Source organism: Chelonoidis abingdonii, chromosome 3, assembly GCF_003597395.2.
Source record: "Chelonoidis abingdonii isolate Lonesome George chromosome 3, CheloAbing_2.0, whole genome shotgun sequence".
Classification (NCBI taxonomy): domain Eukaryota; kingdom Metazoa; phylum Chordata; order Testudines; family Testudinidae; genus Chelonoidis; species Chelonoidis abingdonii.
This window is the reverse complement of record NC_133771.1, coordinates 148467925-148488803: the sequence shown is the minus strand read 5'-3', so window position 1 is coordinate 148488803 and position 20879 is coordinate 148467925. Positions and strand designations below refer to the sequence as shown.

The following is a 20879-nucleotide window of genomic DNA, read 5'->3' as shown; positions in this document are numbered from 1 at the left end:
CATTTGTTTGGAAAAAGGAGGTAGAACTCTAAACATTTTGTTTCTCTTAGGAATGTTTAGAGAAGTTTTTGCAAACCAGTGCTGGTATCCAGAATCATGAGTTCCTTTTAGTCCACCATCTACAGCGTGCCAATTACATCCCTGCATTACAGTTGAATCAGTCACTGAAAGTTAATCTCATGGTAAGCTTCAGATTCTGCTAGGGTGAGGTAGATGTATTGTGTATCATTTCACTGAATGTTAATTGGTAGCATGCTGTAAAAATACTTAGTGCATACACTTTTAATATATACTGTATGTTTTAAGATGTTCTTTTTATACCATTCTTTTAAATATTTAGAATAAATTGCCCAACATGAAATTACAGCAAAATTTAACACTTAAAGTACTTTTCAGACACAAATTAATTCAGAAAGTAGTTTTAGATAAAATTAAGTGTTACAGAACAAACACATTCTGTATTTGCAGTAATCTGTAAAATTTAATTCTAAGGGATAGATCCTATTGTTTTTTATATATCTGCGCAAATGAAGAATTTCAGTAGATCTCAGCGCTACAGATGTGTTCAAACTACATAGTTCTGCCATTAGGCTTCTGCACACAGTATCTTGGAGTTTTTGCTGTCGGGAAAGTTATCTGATCTCTGCTTCTGCCAAACTTGTTACATATTTTAACCATTATCTGTACCCAGTATGGGAGGCTTATTGAGATTGATGGCTAGTGTTCCCTTTTCTGATTGGCCTGTCCAGAGCTAACTGCCTCCTACGGAAAGCAGCATGCACTTGCATTGTAACTCTGATTTATATTAGGTTTAAAAAAATAAAACATGCATTAGCTTAAACTGTAATTCTCAAACTGCTTAGCCAAAATGTATGACTAAGAAATGCGAGTTTTTGTGTGTATATTAAAATACACACAAACACGCTGGGTAACGTGTATGTAATGTGCCTTTTGCTTCACTGAGAGTTGTCCTACTTTCCTCGCATTATGAGCAATCGTCGCACACTTCAAAGGAGAAAAAAAAAAGAAAATATATAGTCTGGATTGAAGGGTGGAATTTGATCCTCTGTGTGTCTAATATGTATAAAAATCAGACACAAACTTAAATACCCACAGCATTTCTTAAGATGCTGCAAATATGTCAATTAATTGTATTTAACGAACATTTGTTAAGAATTATCTGATGTGCTTTTAATTGGTTGTTCATTAGAATGATCGTGATCCTCGTTTAAGAGAGAGATCAGTTGCCAGAAATTCTATATTAGACCAGTTTGGAAAGATCCTTCCTAGAGTGCAAAGGAAGCTGGCTGTAGAGAGGGCCAAGCCTTACCACTTATCTTCTTCAGTTCTGAGAGAAGGTGAGTTTTGTTTAAGAATCCATGAATGATTAATTTCTCTTGGTTAGTGTTCAGAGATTTGATTTTTTTTTTTTTTCATTTCCCCTTTCATTTTTAGTTTCGAGACCCAAGCCATTGTCAACGGTGGTAAAACAAACTACTGCAGGGAATGTGCTTACAAGAGCAACTTTCATTAATAATGTCCTGTCTAAAATTGGAGAGGTCTGGGTGGGAAATGAACAGAAAAGTGATTTCTCACAATATAATAGGTAAGAACGCCTATGTTACTATGTGAAATTGCTGTTAATACTACTAGGACACAAAGAAAAGGGACAATGTAGTGCAAGAAAGGACTACTTTGTTACAAGACAGATTCAAGTTATGGACATTAATGGTGTCTGAGTTGTCTTCTTAGGAACTTGTGATACATGCACTGGCAAATTCTTGTATTGATAACTGTTTTGGAGTCCATTAACCCTCACTTCTTGTAGACAAAGGTGAAAATGACAGTTTTGGGGATTTAAGGTTGTGGGAAGTATAGTCTGTCTGTTTTGCATATCTGACTTCTGGCTTTCTCTTTCTAAATCCTCATCTGAAAACGTAGTTGTTTATTTGTTATGTTAAAAGAAACTTAAGTTTGCAGAGTCAAACACTCAAAAGTTAGGAAATACTAGTTTTAAGGTTCCCTGTGAACCTTAATTCAGCTCCCTCGTGCATCTGCATTGTTGTTCTTTAATTACATGATGAAATACTATTTTTTTCAAGGGACATCTGCCTCATTTCAGCCCAGATAGTTAGTTTGGATATATTATAAGCAATTGGAAAGTGGGGTGTTCTAATCAGAAATGTTGGGCAACTTGAACTAGAGGCAACCAGCTCCAGCTATAATAATCTTTAATCCAAATAACCCACTCACAGAAACTACAGATAGTAGTCAATTATGTTCTTCTTTCATTTGCAGTCCTAGAACTGAAGAACCACCACCTATGGCACTGCCTTTCCCTGATACAGAATTACCTGATCCATTTGTTGGTACTCCAGTTACAAAGTCTTCACATAAAAGTTCCAGGTATAGTACATCTTCAGACTAAGTATTTAGAGTGGGTATGGGGTATGCTGAATTATTGAGCAGTTTCCATTCTCAGTGTAAGTACCTTCAGTTTTACCTAGGTGCTCTCGTGTAAGGAAGTGGTTAATAGAAGGCTTGCCACACAGTAATGTCCCATGTAGACAAGCCCTTATTTTGTTGTCTTCATAACTATTCTATTCCCTGGTTTTTAGCCTTGTCTATTCATAACATTTCTCATTTTTGTTATTTAGTTCTGTAATCTTTGGAAAAAAACTTTAAATGTTTAAACTTCTGGGTTAAAATTTGCTCTGACACAGTGGTATAAATTTGGAGTGATTCTCAGTTAACAACTTTGTACAGTATTTATGCCAGTGTTAATGGGAAGAGAATTTGTCATCTTTATTTACAAAATACTGTGGATACACTAGTGGCAGGGGTGGTTTTTGTAGATAAACATTGAATTGTTAATATGATTCACAAACATTATCAGTCTTTCTACAGCGGTCATGATTTAAAAAATGAATACAAAATGCAAAGGAACAATAAAATGACACTCTTAATAAAAAAGTAGAAAAGACAAAATTTATTTTTGAATTCTCAAGTAACTAGAATAAATATTTTTCATGTAGTACTAGGTTGTAAGCTCAGTATCAATACTATAGGTTGGAATAGATCCAACCTCTTCTTTTAATCATCTGACGGCCAAGGAGCATCCTTTTCTCTGATTGTTCAGTTCATACCTTTATTTCCTCTTGCTCAGAACTGAATAAGATCACTCTTTAATTTGCTTAGAGGCAGATTTGTCAGTCAGCTCTTTGAGATGCACTCAAATTTAAAGCATTGACATATTCTTCAGATTGCCACATATGGGAAGAAGAAGACAGAGATTGGAGAAAGGGGGAGAGGAAAGGGGAAAGATAAAGGGTGGGGCCAGAGTGTAGTTTGTCATGGATGTGAAGAGGATGCAGATGAAGGAACTGGGCTTGTGAGAGTAGGAAGAAGAATAAGAGGATGAAAGGAGATAGAGAATGAAAGGTTTGGAGGGAAGGGGAGTAAAAGGAGAGACTCAGTACAGAGAAAGGATTGTCTTGTGCTTAAAGCTAGACTGGCATTCAGGAGCACTGGGTTACATTCAATGTCTCTCTGTGCTTCAGTTCCCCCATTTGTAAAATGGGGTAATATTTCCCTTTCTTCAGTTTAGATTGTAAATGCTTTGGTGCAGAGACTGACTGCCTTTTCACAGTGGAGAGTCAATTTCAGTGAAGTTTTCTAGGTGGCTAATGGAATGCAAACAATTAACAGTAATATAGGAGAAACTTCGAGAATGTTTTAGACAGGTGGTTATAGGATGTTGGGTAATGTGTACAGCTAAAAGTTGGCCAGTACAACTGCTGTAGCTAGATGATTGGAACCTTACCTGTTATCTTTTAAAAAAAAATGTTTTCTAATCAGCCTGTTTAATGAATGTTCTGGATTTGTAATTCACGTGAGTGGATATTTAATACTACATTGTTGCCTTTGGAGAAGTGGAATTTCCTCCTACAAACACTTTTTTCTCAGGAGGGATCGTTTAATACATTCCCACACAGCTGCCTGCCAAAGTTTTGAGATTTTTTTTCTAATTGATAAAGAAACAAAATGGCAATGGAGGCAATATCTAGTTAGGCCTCCTTGGTGTGTAGTTGCGTGTTGCACACTATTAAGGCAGCTGTAATAATTCAGAATGTAGAGATGAAAATATTCTAATCAGGTCACATCTTGTAAACTGTCAGATCAACTTATAGGAAAGCAACTTAATTCTCTGTTTTCACATTGTAAATTTAAAGAAAGAACATAGAACAGCCATACTGGGTCAGACCAAAGGTCCATTTAGCCCAGTATCCTGTCTTCTAACAGTGGCCAAAGCCAGGTGCCCAGAGAGAATGAACACAACAGGTAATCTTCAAGTGATCCATCCCTAGTCGCTCATTCCCACTTCTGGCAAACAGAGGCTTAGGACATTGATGAACCCTATCCTCCGTGAATTTATCTAGTTCTTTTTTCAACCCTGTTATAGTCTTAGCCTTCACAACATCCTTTGGTAAGGAGTTCCACAGGTTAACTGTGTGTTGTGTGGAAAAAACAAACTTCCTTTTGTATGTGTTATACTTGCTGCCTATTAATTTCATTTTGGTGATCCCTAGTTCTTGTGTTATGAGGAGTAGTAAATAACACTTCCAGATTTACTTTCTCCACACCAGTCATGATTTTATAGACCTCTATCAAATCACCCCTTTAGTCATCTCTTTTCTAAGATGAAAAGTCCCAGTCTTCTTATCCTCATACAGGAGCTGTTCTATATCCCTAATAATTTTTGTTGCCCTTTTCTGAATCTTTTCCAATTCCAATATATCTTTTTTGAGATGTGGCAACCACATCTGCATGCAGTATTCAAGATGTGGGCACACCATGGATTTATATAGCAGCAATATGATATTTTCTGTCTTATTATCTATTCCTTTTTTAATAATTCCCAACATGGTTTGCTTTTTTGACTACCGCTGCAGATTGAGTGGATGTTTTCAGAGAACTATCCATAATGACTCCAAGGTTGCTTTCTTGAGTGGTAACAGCTTATTTAGACCCCATTATTTTATATGTATGATTGGGGTTATGTTTTTCAATGGGGAATACTTTGCATTTATCCACATTGAATTTCATCTGCCATTTTGTTGCCCAGTCACCAAGTTTTGTGAGATCCTTTGGTAGCTCTTTGCAGTCTGCTTTTGACTTAACTATCTTGAGTAGTTTTGTATTGTCTGCAAATTTTGCCACCTCACTGTTTGTTCCTTTTTCCACATGATTTATGAATGTGTTGAATAGAACTGGTCCCAGTACAAACCCCTGCAGGACACCACTGCTTATCTCTCTCCATTCTGAAAACTGACCATTTATTCCTACCCTTTGTTTCCTATCTTTTAACCAGTTACCAATCCATGAGAGAACCTTTCCTCTTATCACATGACAGCTTACTTTGCTTAAGAGCCTTTGGTGAGGGACCTTGTCAAAGGCTTTCTGAAAATCTAAGGACACTATATTCGCTGGATCCATATGCTTGTTGACCTCCCTCAAAGAATTCTAGTAGATTGAGGCCTGATTTCCCTTTACAACAACTACGTTGACTGAACAAATTATGTTCATCTATGTGTCTGACAATTTTGTTCTTTACTGTAGTTTCAACCAGTTTGCCTTGAAATCAGGCTTACCAGCCTGTAGACCCTCTGGAGCCCTTCTTAAAAATTGATGTCACATTAGCTATCCTGTAGTCATTTGGTACAGGAGCTGATTTAAATGATAGGTTAGAAACCACAGCTAGTTCTGCACTTTCACATTTGAGTGCCTTCAGAACACTTGTGTGAATACCATCTGATCCTGATGACTTATTACTGTTTAGTTATCAATTTGTTCCAAACCCTCCTCTAATGACACCTCAATCTGGGACAATTGCTGTGATTTGTCACCTAAAAAAAATGGCTCATGTTTGAGAATCTCCCTCACATCCTCAACTGTGAAGACCGATGCAAAGAATTATTTTAGTTTCTCTACAATGGCTTTATTGTCCTTGAGTGCTCCTTTAGCATCTCAATGCTCCAGTGGCCCAACTGGTTGTTTAACAGGCTTCCTGCTTCTGTTGTACTTTAAAAAAATCTTGCTATTAGTTTTTGAGTCTTTGGCTAGCTGTTCTTCAAAACAAACAAAAAAAAAATTTTGACCTTCCTAATTGTATTTTTACACTTCACTTGTCAGAGTTTATGCTCCTTTCTACTTCCTCACTAGGATTTAACTTCCACTTTTTAAAGGATGCCTTTTTCTCTCTCACTGCTTCTTTTACATTGTTTAGCCGCAGTGTCACTTTTTTGGTTCTCTTACTATTTTTTTAAATTTGGAGTATACATTTTAAGTTGAGCCTCTATTATGGTGTCTTTTTAAAAAGTTTCGGTGCAGCTTGCAGGATTTCACTTTTGGCAGTGTACCTTTTTAATTTCTGTTTAACTTCTTCATAGGTGTGTAGTCCCCTTTTCTGAAATTAAATGCTACAGTGTTGGTCTGCTGTAGTGTTTTCCCCGCCACAGGGATGTTAAATCTAATTATATTATGGTCACTATTACCAAGCGGTCCAGCTATATTCGCCTCTTGGCCAGATCCTGTGCTCCACTTAAGACTAAATCAAGAATTGCTTCTCCTCTTCCCAGACTAGCTGCTCCAAGAAGCAGTCATTTAAGGTGTTAAGAAACTTTATCTCTGCATCCCATCCTGAGGTGACATGTACCCAGTCTATATGGGGATAGTTGAAATCTCTCATTATTGAGTTTTTTATTTTTGTAGCATCTCTAATCTCCCTGAGCATTTCACAGTCACCATCACCATCCTGGTCAGCTGGTCGATAATATAGAGATTCTGTGGTACAGTTTGGTTCTTTTAAGATTTTTCTTTCATTTGATTCTACATTTCCTTTCACATATAGTGCCACTCTCCAACCAGCACGACCTGTTCTATCCTTCCGATACATTTTGTACCTTGGTATTACTGTGTCCCATTGATCATCCTCATTCTACCAAGATTCTGTTATGGCTATTATATCAATATCCTCATTTAAATCTTGGCAGATTGCTGGATTTGGTGGTTCGTCCTGTTCCTCTGTGTTCTCCCTCATTTGAGAGTAATTGGCAGACACCATGTAGAGCTTCTACTTCATGTACTATATCCAGCCCGTTACAGTCAAACTCATGGAGCACCATATTGCACACGAACATTTCAAGAGCATCAGAGTTTAATTTGTTGGAGACTCCTCTTGTGGTTAAGGTATGTAGAATTGCTAAACTTAAAGTATTTTTAAATTTCTTTTATGGAAAAAACCACCCCACAGTGCATAATGACAAGCATGTAGGTATTGAATTGTTGGATCACCCATATATGCATTTTATTTGTATGTGCCTAGTTCCATTAGAAGCAATATATGGATAACAGATTTAAGGAGAGGAGTTTTACAAAAAGATAAAATTATCTATTAACAGTTTATCCTTTACCAAATAGTTTTATAAAACAAATTTATTTTTATTGAAGTGCGGGCAAGAGTGCTGAAATGGGGAACGTCAACATGTCCAAATACTACTTATGCCAGTTATGGAATAACTAGCCCTTAGGGGAAGTTTATTTTAGCCCCTACTAATTAGTTTGACGTAAACTCCTAAGCATGATGGCTTATATCCCTTGTATTTTCTTCTGCCGTCTACTGTAACTATAGATGTCTTTATGCATATAAATGTCAGTCTGTGAACTTCATTAACCTCATGGCCTCAACAATATCTTAGACGGTAAGTGCCACTGTTTTATTATTTGTACACACTTTTTTGTTTTGTTTACAGTTTGCTGCCATATTTGAATCTCTCTCTATTGCATAATAAAAGTATGAAGGAATTTTTCATTTAGCTACTTGGTGGCATTCGTTTTGTATTTCTTTGTTGTCACCATACTTGTCTTTGTTCTGAATTACGTACTCAGTCTTAAAAATCTCTTCATACAGATTACTTTCCATAATAATTTTTATGACCCATCTTTCAATGCCAGTTCGTGAAGCTACTGCAGCAGTGATGTTCCATGGAATTGACACTTTGCATGCAGTCTTCAGTTCAAATATCAAATTAAAATGTTTATTCCTTTACATAGAGAGCTAAAGCTTTGGCCACATCTTCTGCTGCTTCTGGTTTCCCTGGAATTACTCTGCAGTCTATTTTGAGATCCAGTCTTCGCACCACACCCTTAGCAACACCTTCTGCATCTCCAGGAAGATCAATTACTCCTCCTCTACGGGCAAAAGAACTCCGAATTTCATTCAGGGAAGAGAACGCAACTTCCAGATGGACAGCTGGGGTAAGTTGGAGTACAGTTGGTGAAAGAAAAGTGATGGTGGAGAGTTTTTTAAAGCTTTGTAGATTGCAACTTGGTTTATGTTTTTAAAGCTTGCAGTACATCACTGTAGATTGTTCAGTGTATGGTGTGTGTGTAACGGCAAGTCAGAATAAGCGAAAATTAACTCAGGAATCAAAAACTATTGTAATGGTAATAGAATTTATGCAAACGGAGATCCAAATTCCATAATGAAATAGCACAATGACCTTAACAGTCCTATCGCACGCCTTTGAACAAGAAATACAAGGAGCTCTTCTATATCAATTCTTTCAGGAAATTGCAATCTACATACCACTGAGAATATTTCAATAGTATAGGAAGGAAAGGGTTATACAACCATTGGCCAGCTGTTCTTTAATGGTAGAATTATGGAAATTAAATACTGTTACAACTTGGCCTAGTACACAAGTGGACACGGTGTCTGGGTCCCACATCCTTTAAGCCAGCTGGGTCTGGGATAGAGTCTAATCATGGTTTCAGGCTCTGAGAACATTTGGCATACCCTTGGTCACATCTGACTCCTTTTCTCAGAATCTGGGATGCCACCATCTAGCTGTCCTAGACCCCATATGACACCTGCCGAGCCCCCCAGTCACTTATACATGCTCCAACAAGGCTGTGATCACTCAGCTTCTAGTTTAACACCTTTAGAGACAATATGGTGGAAAAGAAGGAACACAGGCTTAGCAAGAGGATTTCTTAACCACAGAAACTTTATTATTAAAGCACCCGAGAGTTAGTTTTTTGAAAGCAACTGAAGTCCTGAGAAGTACCCTACTCACATCTGATCTCACTCCTTCTGAGAGTCTTAGGTTGTAAACATTTCAGGCTGGGCAGACTTCCTCCTGGCTGCTCTCTCCTGCTAGTCCTTATGTTTGGCAGTGGTCACACCACCTGCATAGAGCAGACCTTTGCTCTTAAGTAAGGTCTCTGTCCTTCTGCCATGTACTCTGCTGAGAATTTCCTCTGCCTTCCTCCCATGCTACTCCCTCCATAGATAAGCCATTGTTCCAGGGGAAGAGGGAGGTGAGCTAGCAGTTAAGACAAGCAAAATTGTCGGCCTCAGATTGCAGTCTCGATGATTTCTCAGTGATAGTCCTTCAAAAAGGTATCATGCATGTTTCGTGGGCAGGGAAGCTGTCTGGAATGCAGTGCAATAGGCTTACCTCATACAAGTTCAGATTTGGGTAGTCACACATTCTTGTCCAGTGTTGGGAATGGACCACATCCACCCTGATTGAATTGGCCTCATTAGCACTGACTCTCCACTTGGTAAGGCAACTCCCATCTTTTCATGTGCTGTATATTTATATCTGCCTACTGTATATTTCACTCCATGCATCTGATGAAGTGGGTGTTAGCCCGTGAAAGCTTATGCCCAGATAAATTTGTTGGTCTCTAAGGTGCCACAAGGACTCCTTGTTGTTAGTGCTAAAATCTTCACTCACAGTACAACAGAGAGTTCATAGTTTAATACAGATGTTCCAAACAATATTCTCCATGAGTTCTTAGAAAATAATATGCCAATTTTGGCTTATTTGCAACTAAAGTCTAATATCATATCCCATGTAGGAAGCCCAAGTTTCAGGAGACCATTAAAACGAGGATAGAAATACTAATTACAAGAGAGGCCACCTCAAAGGGCCTGATCTCTGTATGGTGTGTAATATATTGTTACTGATGGATCTAGAAGAGAAGATTGGACGGGAGGGGGGGAAATGGGCAAAGGATCTAAAAGCAGATCTGACTTTGAAACAAGTGTGTGGAGGAAGGCCAAAGCCTTATTTATTTGTATAACTATTAAGGAAAATTTACCACAGAATTCTTTATCAATGGTATCTTATTCTATTTAAGCTGAAGAAAATATAAACAAAAGAGACTCTCAAATTCTGGAGAGGATGTGAAGAAATAGGGACCTTTCTGCATATGTGGTGGAATGCCCTGAGATGATATTTTGGAGAAAAATAATAAATAGAACTTTCAGGATAACTAAAATTATGCTACCAACCCACAGAACCCACACTGGCTCTATTAAGTTACTATCCAAAGGAGGTTATTGATTTGAGGAAGGATCCACTGATGATACAATTCCTCCTAGCAGCCAGATGAACACATTTGTTGCTAGCAACCAAACGTGCAGCAGTGGCATGGAGAATTGAAGTACACTTTACCCCGATATAAGATGAATTTGGGTATAACATAGTAAAGCAGTGCTCCGGGGGGAGTGGGGGCTGCGCACTCCAGCGGATCAGAGCAAGTTCGATATAACGCGGTTTCACCTATAACGTGGTAAAATTTCTGGCTCCCGAGGACAGCGTTATATCAGGGTAGAGGTGTATATGAAATCATTTCAGTGGAGAAAAGAGACAGTCTTTTATCCGTATCCAGTAGATTTTATAATATATGGCTACCATTTTTGGAATTTGAACAGAATGCACTGATAACAGGTTAACCACGCACAAATGGTCTTTTAAAAGTAACAAATACAAGTCATGAATAAGATTTATTAATATTTGTATGGAGAGTTCATGTATGTTAATTTATTTTTAAATCTCAATGGTGGAGTATGGTCATTTTAATCTACTTGTTCCAGACTGTAAGACTAATGAACACCAAACCTTTTTATAATCTCTATAAAATGGATATAAATTAAAGTGACATTGTCAAGTAGACTAGGGCCAACCTTAATGTGTAAGGGAAGTTCCCTCTTTTTGGAAACTTGAAAACAGTAGTGGGTTGGAATATGAGAATTGGAAAGTGAGACAATAAACAGAAAATTAATTGACCACAGTTTCAAAGCTGACTGAAATCAATAAGTAAATACTCTAGTGAAAAGTCAATGCAATTTTTAAACTCTGGTTTTAAAAGCTAAGATGGTATTAGTAACATGGTTAAGAAATAGCTTTAACTGTCAGTATCTTACTATGTCCAAATGCCATAAAGAAGTTTCATATGTCTTTATTCCTTGGAAAAATTTGGGTTTCATTAATGACTCTGTTTTTTTGTTTTAAATAAAGATGCTGGGAGATGATAAAACAAAACACCTTCTAGCTTCATCTGAACATAACCTTGGAGTTCAAATGGAGGACACTTGGTCTAAGGACAGAGATAAAGTTTCTCCTTTTACTTTGACCTGTCCTGAGGAGGATCATGCAGAAATGAATGAGTCCTCAGAAGGTATAGCAGGAGATGTCCTGGAGAAAATGGAAGTCAGCAAAGAAACTAGTAATTTTTCTGCCAGGTCAGATCAAACTACTTTGGAATATCATGATGCAAGATCACCAGACGACCTTGAAGATGATGTTATCTTCATAACTTCTAAACCAGCTAATTCTCCCGCCAAAGATGTTGCTATCATACAGGAAGAGATGGAGGAAGAAGGCAGTGAGGTAGTCAAAAGTGAGCCTTTGCAGTTTGAACAACAGACTTCTTCAGAGCTGGAGAAACAAACTGGTATGTGTTGTCATGTGGTCACTTAAATAATCTAATTAAATGACCATTTGGGTTCCTTTTGAAAGGTTAAATGATAATTATAGTCTACAGTAGCTAATACTGATATGGTGTCCACAAGTGTGCTAGACCTCCATAGTTGAAAAAGTCCCTCCACTATAACCCTCTATTTTGAGGCATCCTTAACTTTCTCATGTGTTGCACTTTGGGCTGACATTCCTTGTGCTTAGTCTCAGCCAAGAGGCAACAATTTCTTATTTTTGAAAGCTGATATTTCTAGTTTACATGTGGGTGTTTTTTTGTTTTTGTTTTGGAGGCAGGGTTGAGTATGAAAGACTTTTCATCAGCTACGTTTTTACCCATTCTTTGATGCTTAGGATTAAATAGCTGCTTCAGATTTGTCAGAGGCTTAGTCCTCATTGACAAGGCCTTTGATCTGTTTGAAAATATTGATGAGTTAAACATATTTGAAAACATTATACTGGGACTGTATAGTAATCTTTTCGGTCTATTGAATTGTATCCAAGATATGCTATTTCTGATAGAGACATACAAGTGTCCATCTGTGTATGGCATGAAATCTTAAAATTGTTGTGTTCATACCAGAGGGTTATGCAGTCAAGTGTTAATGCACATAGTGTATTTGAATTGAAAGGTTCTGCAGGGTCTTGGGGGCTGGTTTGTTGTCATAGACATGAGTGAGGCACCTCAATGTGAGCAGCAGAAGTTCCCAACTACAGTCTCCACTTATTTACACAAGCAGAGGGGAATGATCTAGGTCCAAATATCTGTAATGAAATAGCTCAGTGACCTTAACGATCCAATAACAATCATTTGTACTTGGGCAAGAAATACAAGATGCTTTTCCAAGCATAATCATCACTAGGTAATGTTTACAAGAAACCTTCTTGTTATGTTGGGCTGTGATGGAAAGCGTTCTGTACAATTACAGTATAAACGTGATATTTTATCACTAGCAGAAGGTAGTCTGTGCTGCTTCTACTTAAACCATTTTGTTTGCTCCTGCAGTGTAATCTTAATTCACGTCACTGAGAGTAGTAATGAAGAGGGAGAAAGTAGGCACCCAGACAAGAAAGAGGCTAAAGAAATACACAAAATTAAGTATGACAAGACAGAAATGATAGCAGTGTTCAATAGCTAAACCTGGCAGTGCATTAGTTTAAGATCAAGCTTTATCCCTCGCTCAAGTGCATTTGATTGTGCTTCTTCCCTCCTGCCCTTTGGGGATGCAGGGAAGGGAAAGGATGTCACTCATGTTACTAGCATTACTAGCCTCTGTGGAGACCAAAGTCAAGCCCATCTCAACCAGGGTGATCAACATTATGGAGATGGAAACACAAAAAGGCATATTGGAAAGATCTCTGGTAAGAGAGTGGAGAAGTAACAAAAATAAAAGATATGGAGATAAATATCGAAAATCCAAAGAAAGGGAAGAAGTGGACTTAAGCTTCTAATTTTAAGAGCAAAAGATATTGTTTGAAGTTTTCAGCTGCTAATCCATTTTTTCTTTGAGTTTTAATAGTCAGCCTCTATATCAATCTTTTCCTACTTCCTAAAATTTTGCCATTCATTCGTTTCCCTTAAAAGAAAAATAATGTGAGAGCAAAGGTAATAAAATATGAAATCAAATTATACAGTAATGGAAAAATACTTCTCAGCAGAAGGTTCTCAACTTTTTGAGGTTCCTTCCAGCCCTAGATTTCTATGATTGTGAGAGAGCACTGAGTTTTTTTTGTAGTGGGAGCAATAACTCAGACTTTTTGTGCATTTAAATCTCAACCACAGCATTGCATTAGTAGATCACATTTGCATTTTAAATAAGCAAAATAATGAAGCACATAATGAGGTTTGTAACTTAAAATCAGGTAAACTTTTTCAAACATCTCATGTTGTGTTTAATGCAAATAGCTACCAGTTGTTCAGCTGTTAACAATGTTGTTCCTAGGATTTCTGGAAAAGACAGAAATAGAATGTCCTACCCTTCCTGAGGAGGGTATGTTGGTGTTGAATCACTTAAGCACCTTTCAAGTTGCTGGAGTCTCTACTTGTTCGTCAGCTGGTGAAAGGTAAATATGTAAAAATAAATAAATAGGATATACAAATATGAGTGCTAGTTGGATTTCGTATACTATTGTCTTAAGTTCAGATTGGTTCTCTGCTATTTTACTTTCATTCTATATCCTACTGGGGTTCCTTGCATCTTCCTGCATAAACATAACCTCAGTGGTTAATAATCAAACGTTAACTCTCAGAAAGACAGTCTTCACAACGTACTGTGGTTACAAACTGGTTAACTCAATCACAAGGCTATTTAAAGCTTTCCCAATTTGAGTCTGTTAAACTGACACTCTGTACTTGAAAGTCTCACTTCTGTCTGAAAATTATACACCTCATGTAATTAAAAACAATACCTAAGGTTCCTATGACTAAAAAGTTTTCCTGGGGATTCTTTCAGCTGGTTTACTTTTGTGTATTTTGACAACATTTTGTACAAAATCAGTCGTGTGCCCCCCCCCCCCCCCCCCCGTAAATATTTTATTGTAGTGAAAAGTCCTGCAGGTAATTAAGCGTATGTAGGAAAATAAAATAATTTATGGTAACTTTATTGGTACAGACCTCACTTTTGTACAATTTGTTCTAAACTTTTGTTATAGTAGTTACATAAATGACATTCTGCAGAAAACTATTTCTATTACTGTCATTTTTTAAACAATGAAAATACTTAAAAGTGCATGGACATTTAATACTTGAATCATTCCATTACTTAATGTGTGTGTGTGTGTAGTTAGTTACATTGAGAACTGAGCTGAATGCTAATATTTTGGGCTAGGGAGTTCCAATTTTTGTTCTGAATATGTACTGTTATGAGCATGGACATGAGTATTTTAAAACTAGAACAAAACATTTTTAAAATGCATACATGGGTTCCACCTCTCGTTTCTTTTCTGTTTACAAAGTGAAACGGCCACCAAAGAGTCCAAGATATCATCTTCATCAGAAGAAAAAGAGCTGCCTCTCACAAGATCACAGGCTTTAGAGGCACCAGGAGCAGATTCTAAATGTATGTATGTTTTGTGTGTTTAGCAACAAGTAAAAGTTTTCACTGTTGAGTTAAGGTAGCTGTAGTTAGGCACATAAAAAGTATTTGAGCTGCCAGGGTTAAATGCACAACTTACCTTGTCACTTCACACTTAACAGATTGAAGTGAAGCTTGGTAATGCAAACTTTGGTCGACTTAGAGCTAGAATATACTTATCAAAGAACCTGTGGTTAGAGGAGGCAGAGTTAACACATACTTTTTTATTGAATTAGAGATTTAGGGAAATTGATATTACAATTCATTTCTATGTGCATAGTACACTGCTGCAAATTGTACATCTTTGCTGCAGAATTGAGATCAAGTGTGCAACGGACACAGGCTTTAAACACCATTCTAACTGATGGCAGGGCACTTGGTACTCAAGCTGTGGGAAGGAAGTAACAAGGAGGGGAAGGTGTCTGTACAACCACATTTCCTGTCTCAGAGGTTGAGGGCTTTTAACTCCTTCCTTGTGACTCTTTTGTCTGAGCCCTTTATTTCTACATAGTTCAGTCTTGCCAAGTGAGATGGTCTTGGCTGCTAGGTTTTGGAACATGGAGGACCTACTCTGTGTCTTATCCTACCTGGAGTCAGAACAAGATGAGTTCAGTAGCACTGCATTGGCAGCCTATGTGATAGCAGGGCAGAGGAATTGTTTTTCTGTGTGGCTTCATGCTAGCAGAAAATGCTGGTGATACCCTGTTCCATAGCTGCAGAAATGTGGCAGGCATAATGCACTGGATGTAACAGTGAACTCGTTTGGATGTTTGGTCCTCAGGAAGTAGACCTCCAAAGTGATACTTGAGGTAGCTTGGTTGTCCCCAAGCTTATAATGTCCTTTGCTAGCTTTTGTTTGGCATTGCGTGTGGGGGGAGTATATAGGTCTCGTACTCAATTTATCATTATCTCCTGGCTATGTGTGCCGGTTTCTGGCTGTCTTTTTATTAACAATTTTGAGACCCAGAGAATATTTTATTACCAAATTTACAGAAAAAGAATAATAATTGTTTTACTTAAGAACATAAGAATGGCCCTACTCGGTCAGACCAAAGGTCTTTCTAGCCCAGTATCCTGTCTTCTGACAGTGGCCAGTGCCAGGTGCCCCAGAGAGAATGAACGCAACAGGTGATAATCAAGTGATCCATCCCCAGTCGCTCATTCCCAGCTTTTGGCAAACAGGGCTAGGGACACCATTCCAGCCCATCCTGGCTAATAGGCATTGATGGACCTATCCTCCATGAATTTATCTAGTTCTTTTTTGAACCTTGTTATGGTCTTGGCCTTCACAACATCCTCTGGCAAGGAGTTCTACAGGTTGACTGTGCATTGTGTGAAGAAATATTTCTTTTTATTTGTTTTATACCTGCTGCCTATTAATTTAATTTGGTGACCCCAGTTCTTGTGTTATGAGAAGTAGTAAACAACACTTCCTTATCTACTTTCTCTACACCAGTCATGATTTATAGACCTCAATCATATCTCCTCTTAGCTGTCTTTTTTCCAAACTGAGAAGTTCCATTCTTATTAATCTCTCCTCATACAGAAGCTGTTCCATACCCCAGTCATTTTTGTTGCCCTTTTCTGAACCTTTCCCAGTTCCAATATATCTTTTTTTGAGATGGGGTGACCACATCTGCGCACAGTATTCAAACTGTAGGCATGCCATGGATTTATATAGCGGCAACATGGTATTTTCTGTCCTGTTATCTATCCCTTTCTTAATTATTCCCAGCATTCTGTTTGCTTTTTTTGACTGCCGCTGCACATTGAGTGAATGTTTTCAGAGAACTCCACAGTGACTCCAAGATGGGGGAGGGATAGCTCAGTGGTTTGAGCACTGGCCTGCTAAACCCAGGGCTGTAAATTCAGTCCTTGAGGGGGCTGCTTAAGGAATCTGGGGCAAAATCTGTACTTGGTCCTGCTAGTGAAGGCAGGGAGTTGGACTCGATGACCTTTTGGGGTCCCTTCCAGTTCTATGAGATAGATGTATCTACATATAACAAAGATTAGAGCCCATCATTTTATATGTATAGTTGGGATTATGCTTTCCAATGTGCATTACTTTGAATTTATCAACATTAAATTTCATCTGCCATTTTGTTGCCCAGTCACCCAGTTTTGAGAGATCCTTTTGTAGATCTTCGATATCTTATCAAATATCAGTGCTAATCTGCCACTAAATGTAAGATAATATGGTATTTACGATACTTGAAAATCTTAACTCAGAAAGATTCTTTCTTACAGCTCTGGAACAGTCTTGTTCAGATCACATGTTCAGAAATGCGTTCCCCCGGTCTACTCTATTACAAAAGGAGGCCCTGTAGAATACAGCCCGAAGGCCTGGACAGTTTCTCAGTGATACTCAGACTGAGACTTGCAGGCCACAAGTTGCTCTTTAATTTGTCTCCTGCAACTCTATGCAGCACATGATATTAAAACACTGTGTGATTTAATTATTCACCAAGAAAAGTTATTAACCAATCAGGATGCTTTTACTATGTTATTAACCAATTGTGATTGATAAAATAATATTCAGTCATTTTGCTGTGAGAATTATATGTATGAAACAATGAATTCACACTACTGTGGCTCTTTTGGCTAATTTGGCTCCTGAACCACTGAGATCTGAAGATCTCTGGTTTGTGTTAAGTCTCAATTGGCATTTGGGATTATGTCATACTTCAGTCCATCATAAAATGATAATTTCTCTTGTTATGGCTGCTCATTAGCAAGACAAACTTTTATTTTTTTCAATACAGAAAAATCATAGGTTGTTTTTTTTTTTAAACGTCTTAGAGGACACTTGTTGTGAAATCAGTTGGTCTTAACTGTATGAGGCAGGGATGAATGAATTGTGGATTGAACTGAATTTTGCTGAATCAGTTTTATCTGACCTGTGCATAAACATGCAAAAATATTAGTATTGTGTGGAAATATCCACTATCCTGTTATCAGTGATTCTTCTGTCCTCTTATAAAAGTAGTATTGTTTTCCTATGCCCCACTCACACCCGATTACTGACTAGATTGCTTGAGATGGTTGGGAGCTGATGTGATTTAGAGCAGCCTTCAAACTGCTCTAATTTGTACCAAAGAACCAATTGTGCACGTGACCACTGCAGGGTTGTGGGAGGAGTGTTCAAACATAATCAAGGAGCTAAACCAATGACTTAAAGAAGCATACTTACAGAATATCAGGCCTGGGCTGCAGTAGTGGGGGGCTTCGAACGAAGATACGCAACTTCAGTTATGCTATTTGCGTAGCTGAAGTTGAAGTATCTTTCTTCGACTTACCTGGTCGTCCTCATGGTGGTGAGTCGACCACCCCATCAACTCCGCTTACTCCTCGTGCCAAGGTGGAATACGGGTGTCAATTCGGGGATCGATTTATTGCGTCTAGACGAGACTCGATAAATCGATCCCCGATACATTGAACACTATCCGGCGGGTAGTATAGATGTACCCTCAGTTAATACAATCCTCAGTATTTATGCAGCAGTTAAAATGAGTCCAACTTGTTCAGGTTTTTATGCTAGACAACCTGAAATCAGAAATTTACTAGGAAAAAATCTCTTTCAGCTGTAATCAGTATCCTTCACAGTGAGGATATTCCCAGTACTGATTCAGAAAACCAGCTTCAAGAGGAAAGGAGTGAGGACCTACATGAAGATCAGAAGTCTGAGGAAGCTGCAATAGAAGAAAATGTTCTGTTCCTGCAAGAAAAAACATTTACTTCTAAAAGTCTTCCTGAAACTAAAGAACTTAACGTAAGTGAATTATTTGCCCATTTTGCTAAGTTAGTACAAGACAGAAAAAACTCTTGGGAAACCTGAGAACTTTGGCAGTTGGCATCTAAATGTTTTCATGTGACCTGTAACTCTCTTCAGTTGACTTAATGTGACTATTAACTTCAGTGCTTAGGTAGAGATCATGTATTCCTTTGTGTTTCCACAGCACCTCAGACAATGGGGTCCCAATCAAGATGGGTATTGCTACAGCAATACAAATAACTACGAACCCATAGTCAACATCCTTCTTTTCCTAAAATCAGATTGGACCAGTTACATGTTGTTCTGATTTGCTTAAATATAAACATTTATGTAAGGCCTTAGGTGAAGTGGTCCAATATCAAATATCTGTTTTAAGGCTAAAAGTAAGGGGCAGTGAAGTTTAATTTTAACAAAACTGAGGCTCCCTCAGTAAAATTTTCAAAAGTGCCTAAGTGACTTGGGTGCATAACTCCAGTAATTTTCAGAGACTTAGGGTCTTAAGTTCTGTTTTCAAAAGTGACAAAGGAACTTAGTTGGAAAACTTTATCCACTGTTCCTAGTTAGTATAAACAGTTTCTCAGTAATGTAATAATTGGACTGCCAGGTTGTTCCCAACTAAATAGAAATTTCATGTAGGGGTTCAAAGCCCAATTTATAGAACCTCTGACATTAGTTATGATTAAGGCTACATTTTAGTCATGGGTATTTTTAGTAAAAGACATGCACAGGTCACGGGCAGTAAATAAAAATTCATGGCCTGTGACCTGTCCATGACTTGTACTATATACCGCTGACTAAATCTTGGGGGCTTTGAGGTGGCTTGGGGGTGCTGTGGCCTAGGACCCCTGTTGCTAATTGGAGGTGGGGGTTGTTGGGGCTGGCAGGCTCCCTACCTGGGTCTGCGTGGCTCCCCGGAAGCAGCGACATGTCCCTAGCTAGAGTAGCGGCTGAGGGACTCTGCATGTTGCCTGTGCCTGCAGGCACTGCCCCTGCAGCTCCTATTGGCCATGGTTCCCATCCAGTTAGAGCTGTGGAGCTGGAACTTGGGGCAGGGGCAGCGCACAGAGCAGCCCTGGCCGCACCTCCACCTAGGAGCTGAGGGACATGTTGCTGCTTCCAGGGAGCTTGCCCGAGGTAAGCGCTGCCCAGAGCTCTCACCTCCTGGGCCCCAACCTCCTGCCCTAACTCTGAGCCCCCTCCCACATCCAAACTCCTGATGCTGCTTTGGGTGCGGGAGGGTGCAGTGGCCCGACACAGCCCCAGCAGCGGCCAGTGTGGCTGCCCCAGGGGCTGCCTGAGCTACTCAGGCGGCCCCCAGACCAGCCGCACTGGCCACTGCAGAAGTCCCGGAGGTCCCAGAAAGTCCGTGACAGACTCGTATCCTTAGTTATGATTTTAAAGGCTAGTTCACTGCAGTATTCTTAAACTAAAAATTAGAATTGTTAAACCTCCAGTTGTCTTACTGAATTTCATTTCTGATGTGATTTTTACAACCTCTCTCTCCGCATATGGCTGAAGAAGGCTGTGGGAGTTATTTTGATACATGTGAGCAGCATACAGGGCAGACTCAGAATCACTGTCACTGTGCAGAATTATGCCTGTGGTGAGAAGAGATATTTCACTGTTGTCATCTTGTGAAGCTCAAAGGGCTGGGTAGGGAGGGTACAACACACACACTCTCTGAGCACACGGCTAAGTACAGGGAGGCAGTCTCCGTTTCTTGGCTAAGATTCTGAAGGTATATAGACATTCTGCCTTTGCCTGCTTTGGAGACTGGAGGCCAGGGTACAGAAGGTCAAAGTACTCTTGGCTCTAGTAATAGTGGCTTAAGAACCCTCTGTGGGGAAAAGAAAGAAGCAGCTGCCATGAGGGAGGCAAGAAACAAAGCTACTGAGTTTGGTGACATAGCTGCTGGTAGAGAGCCACCTGGAACACAGGAAGAGCTTTTCTACCCTTGCCTCGCTCCCACCTCCTTCTCCCCCTAGCATACCTGCAGGCTACCCTCATTGGCTTCTCTTCCCCTTTGTTAAAGCCTTGAGTTTAGAATGGGATGTCTGCTTTTCTGTTGACAATCTTTGAGTCAGTGTTGAAGGTTGTACAGTGTCATTGTCCCTCAGGTTTAGTCAATCTACTAGTCACACTTGAGTGGCAGGTTTTCTTAATAAGATTTCATTGCAATCGTTAAGAGGACAAGAGGCAGAAAAA

The 20879-nt window shown here is 38.9% G+C and overlaps 1 protein-coding gene across 1 annotated transcript in view; it reads left to right on the top strand.

The window, feature by feature from the left end:
- The window catches only part of AHCTF1 (AT-hook containing transcription factor 1), an 86402-nt gene that overhangs the window by 58060 nt on the left and 7463 nt on the right, over positions 1-20879 (top strand). Inside the window, exons 23-32 of the mRNA XM_032801123.2 lie at positions 51-182; positions 1211-1358; positions 1456-1606; positions 2299-2406; positions 7053-7248; positions 8113-8316; positions 11373-11808; positions 13772-13892; positions 14784-14887; positions 18484-18671. Of these exons, the coding sequence (XP_032657014.1) occupies positions 51-182; positions 1211-1358; positions 1456-1606; positions 2299-2406; positions 7053-7248; positions 8113-8316; positions 11373-11808; positions 13772-13892; positions 14784-14887; positions 18484-18671 (1788 nt within the window). The remainder of the gene's footprint in view (positions 1-50; positions 183-1210; positions 1359-1455; positions 1607-2298; positions 2407-7052; positions 7249-8112; positions 8317-11372; positions 11809-13771; positions 13893-14783; positions 14888-18483; positions 18672-20879) is intronic.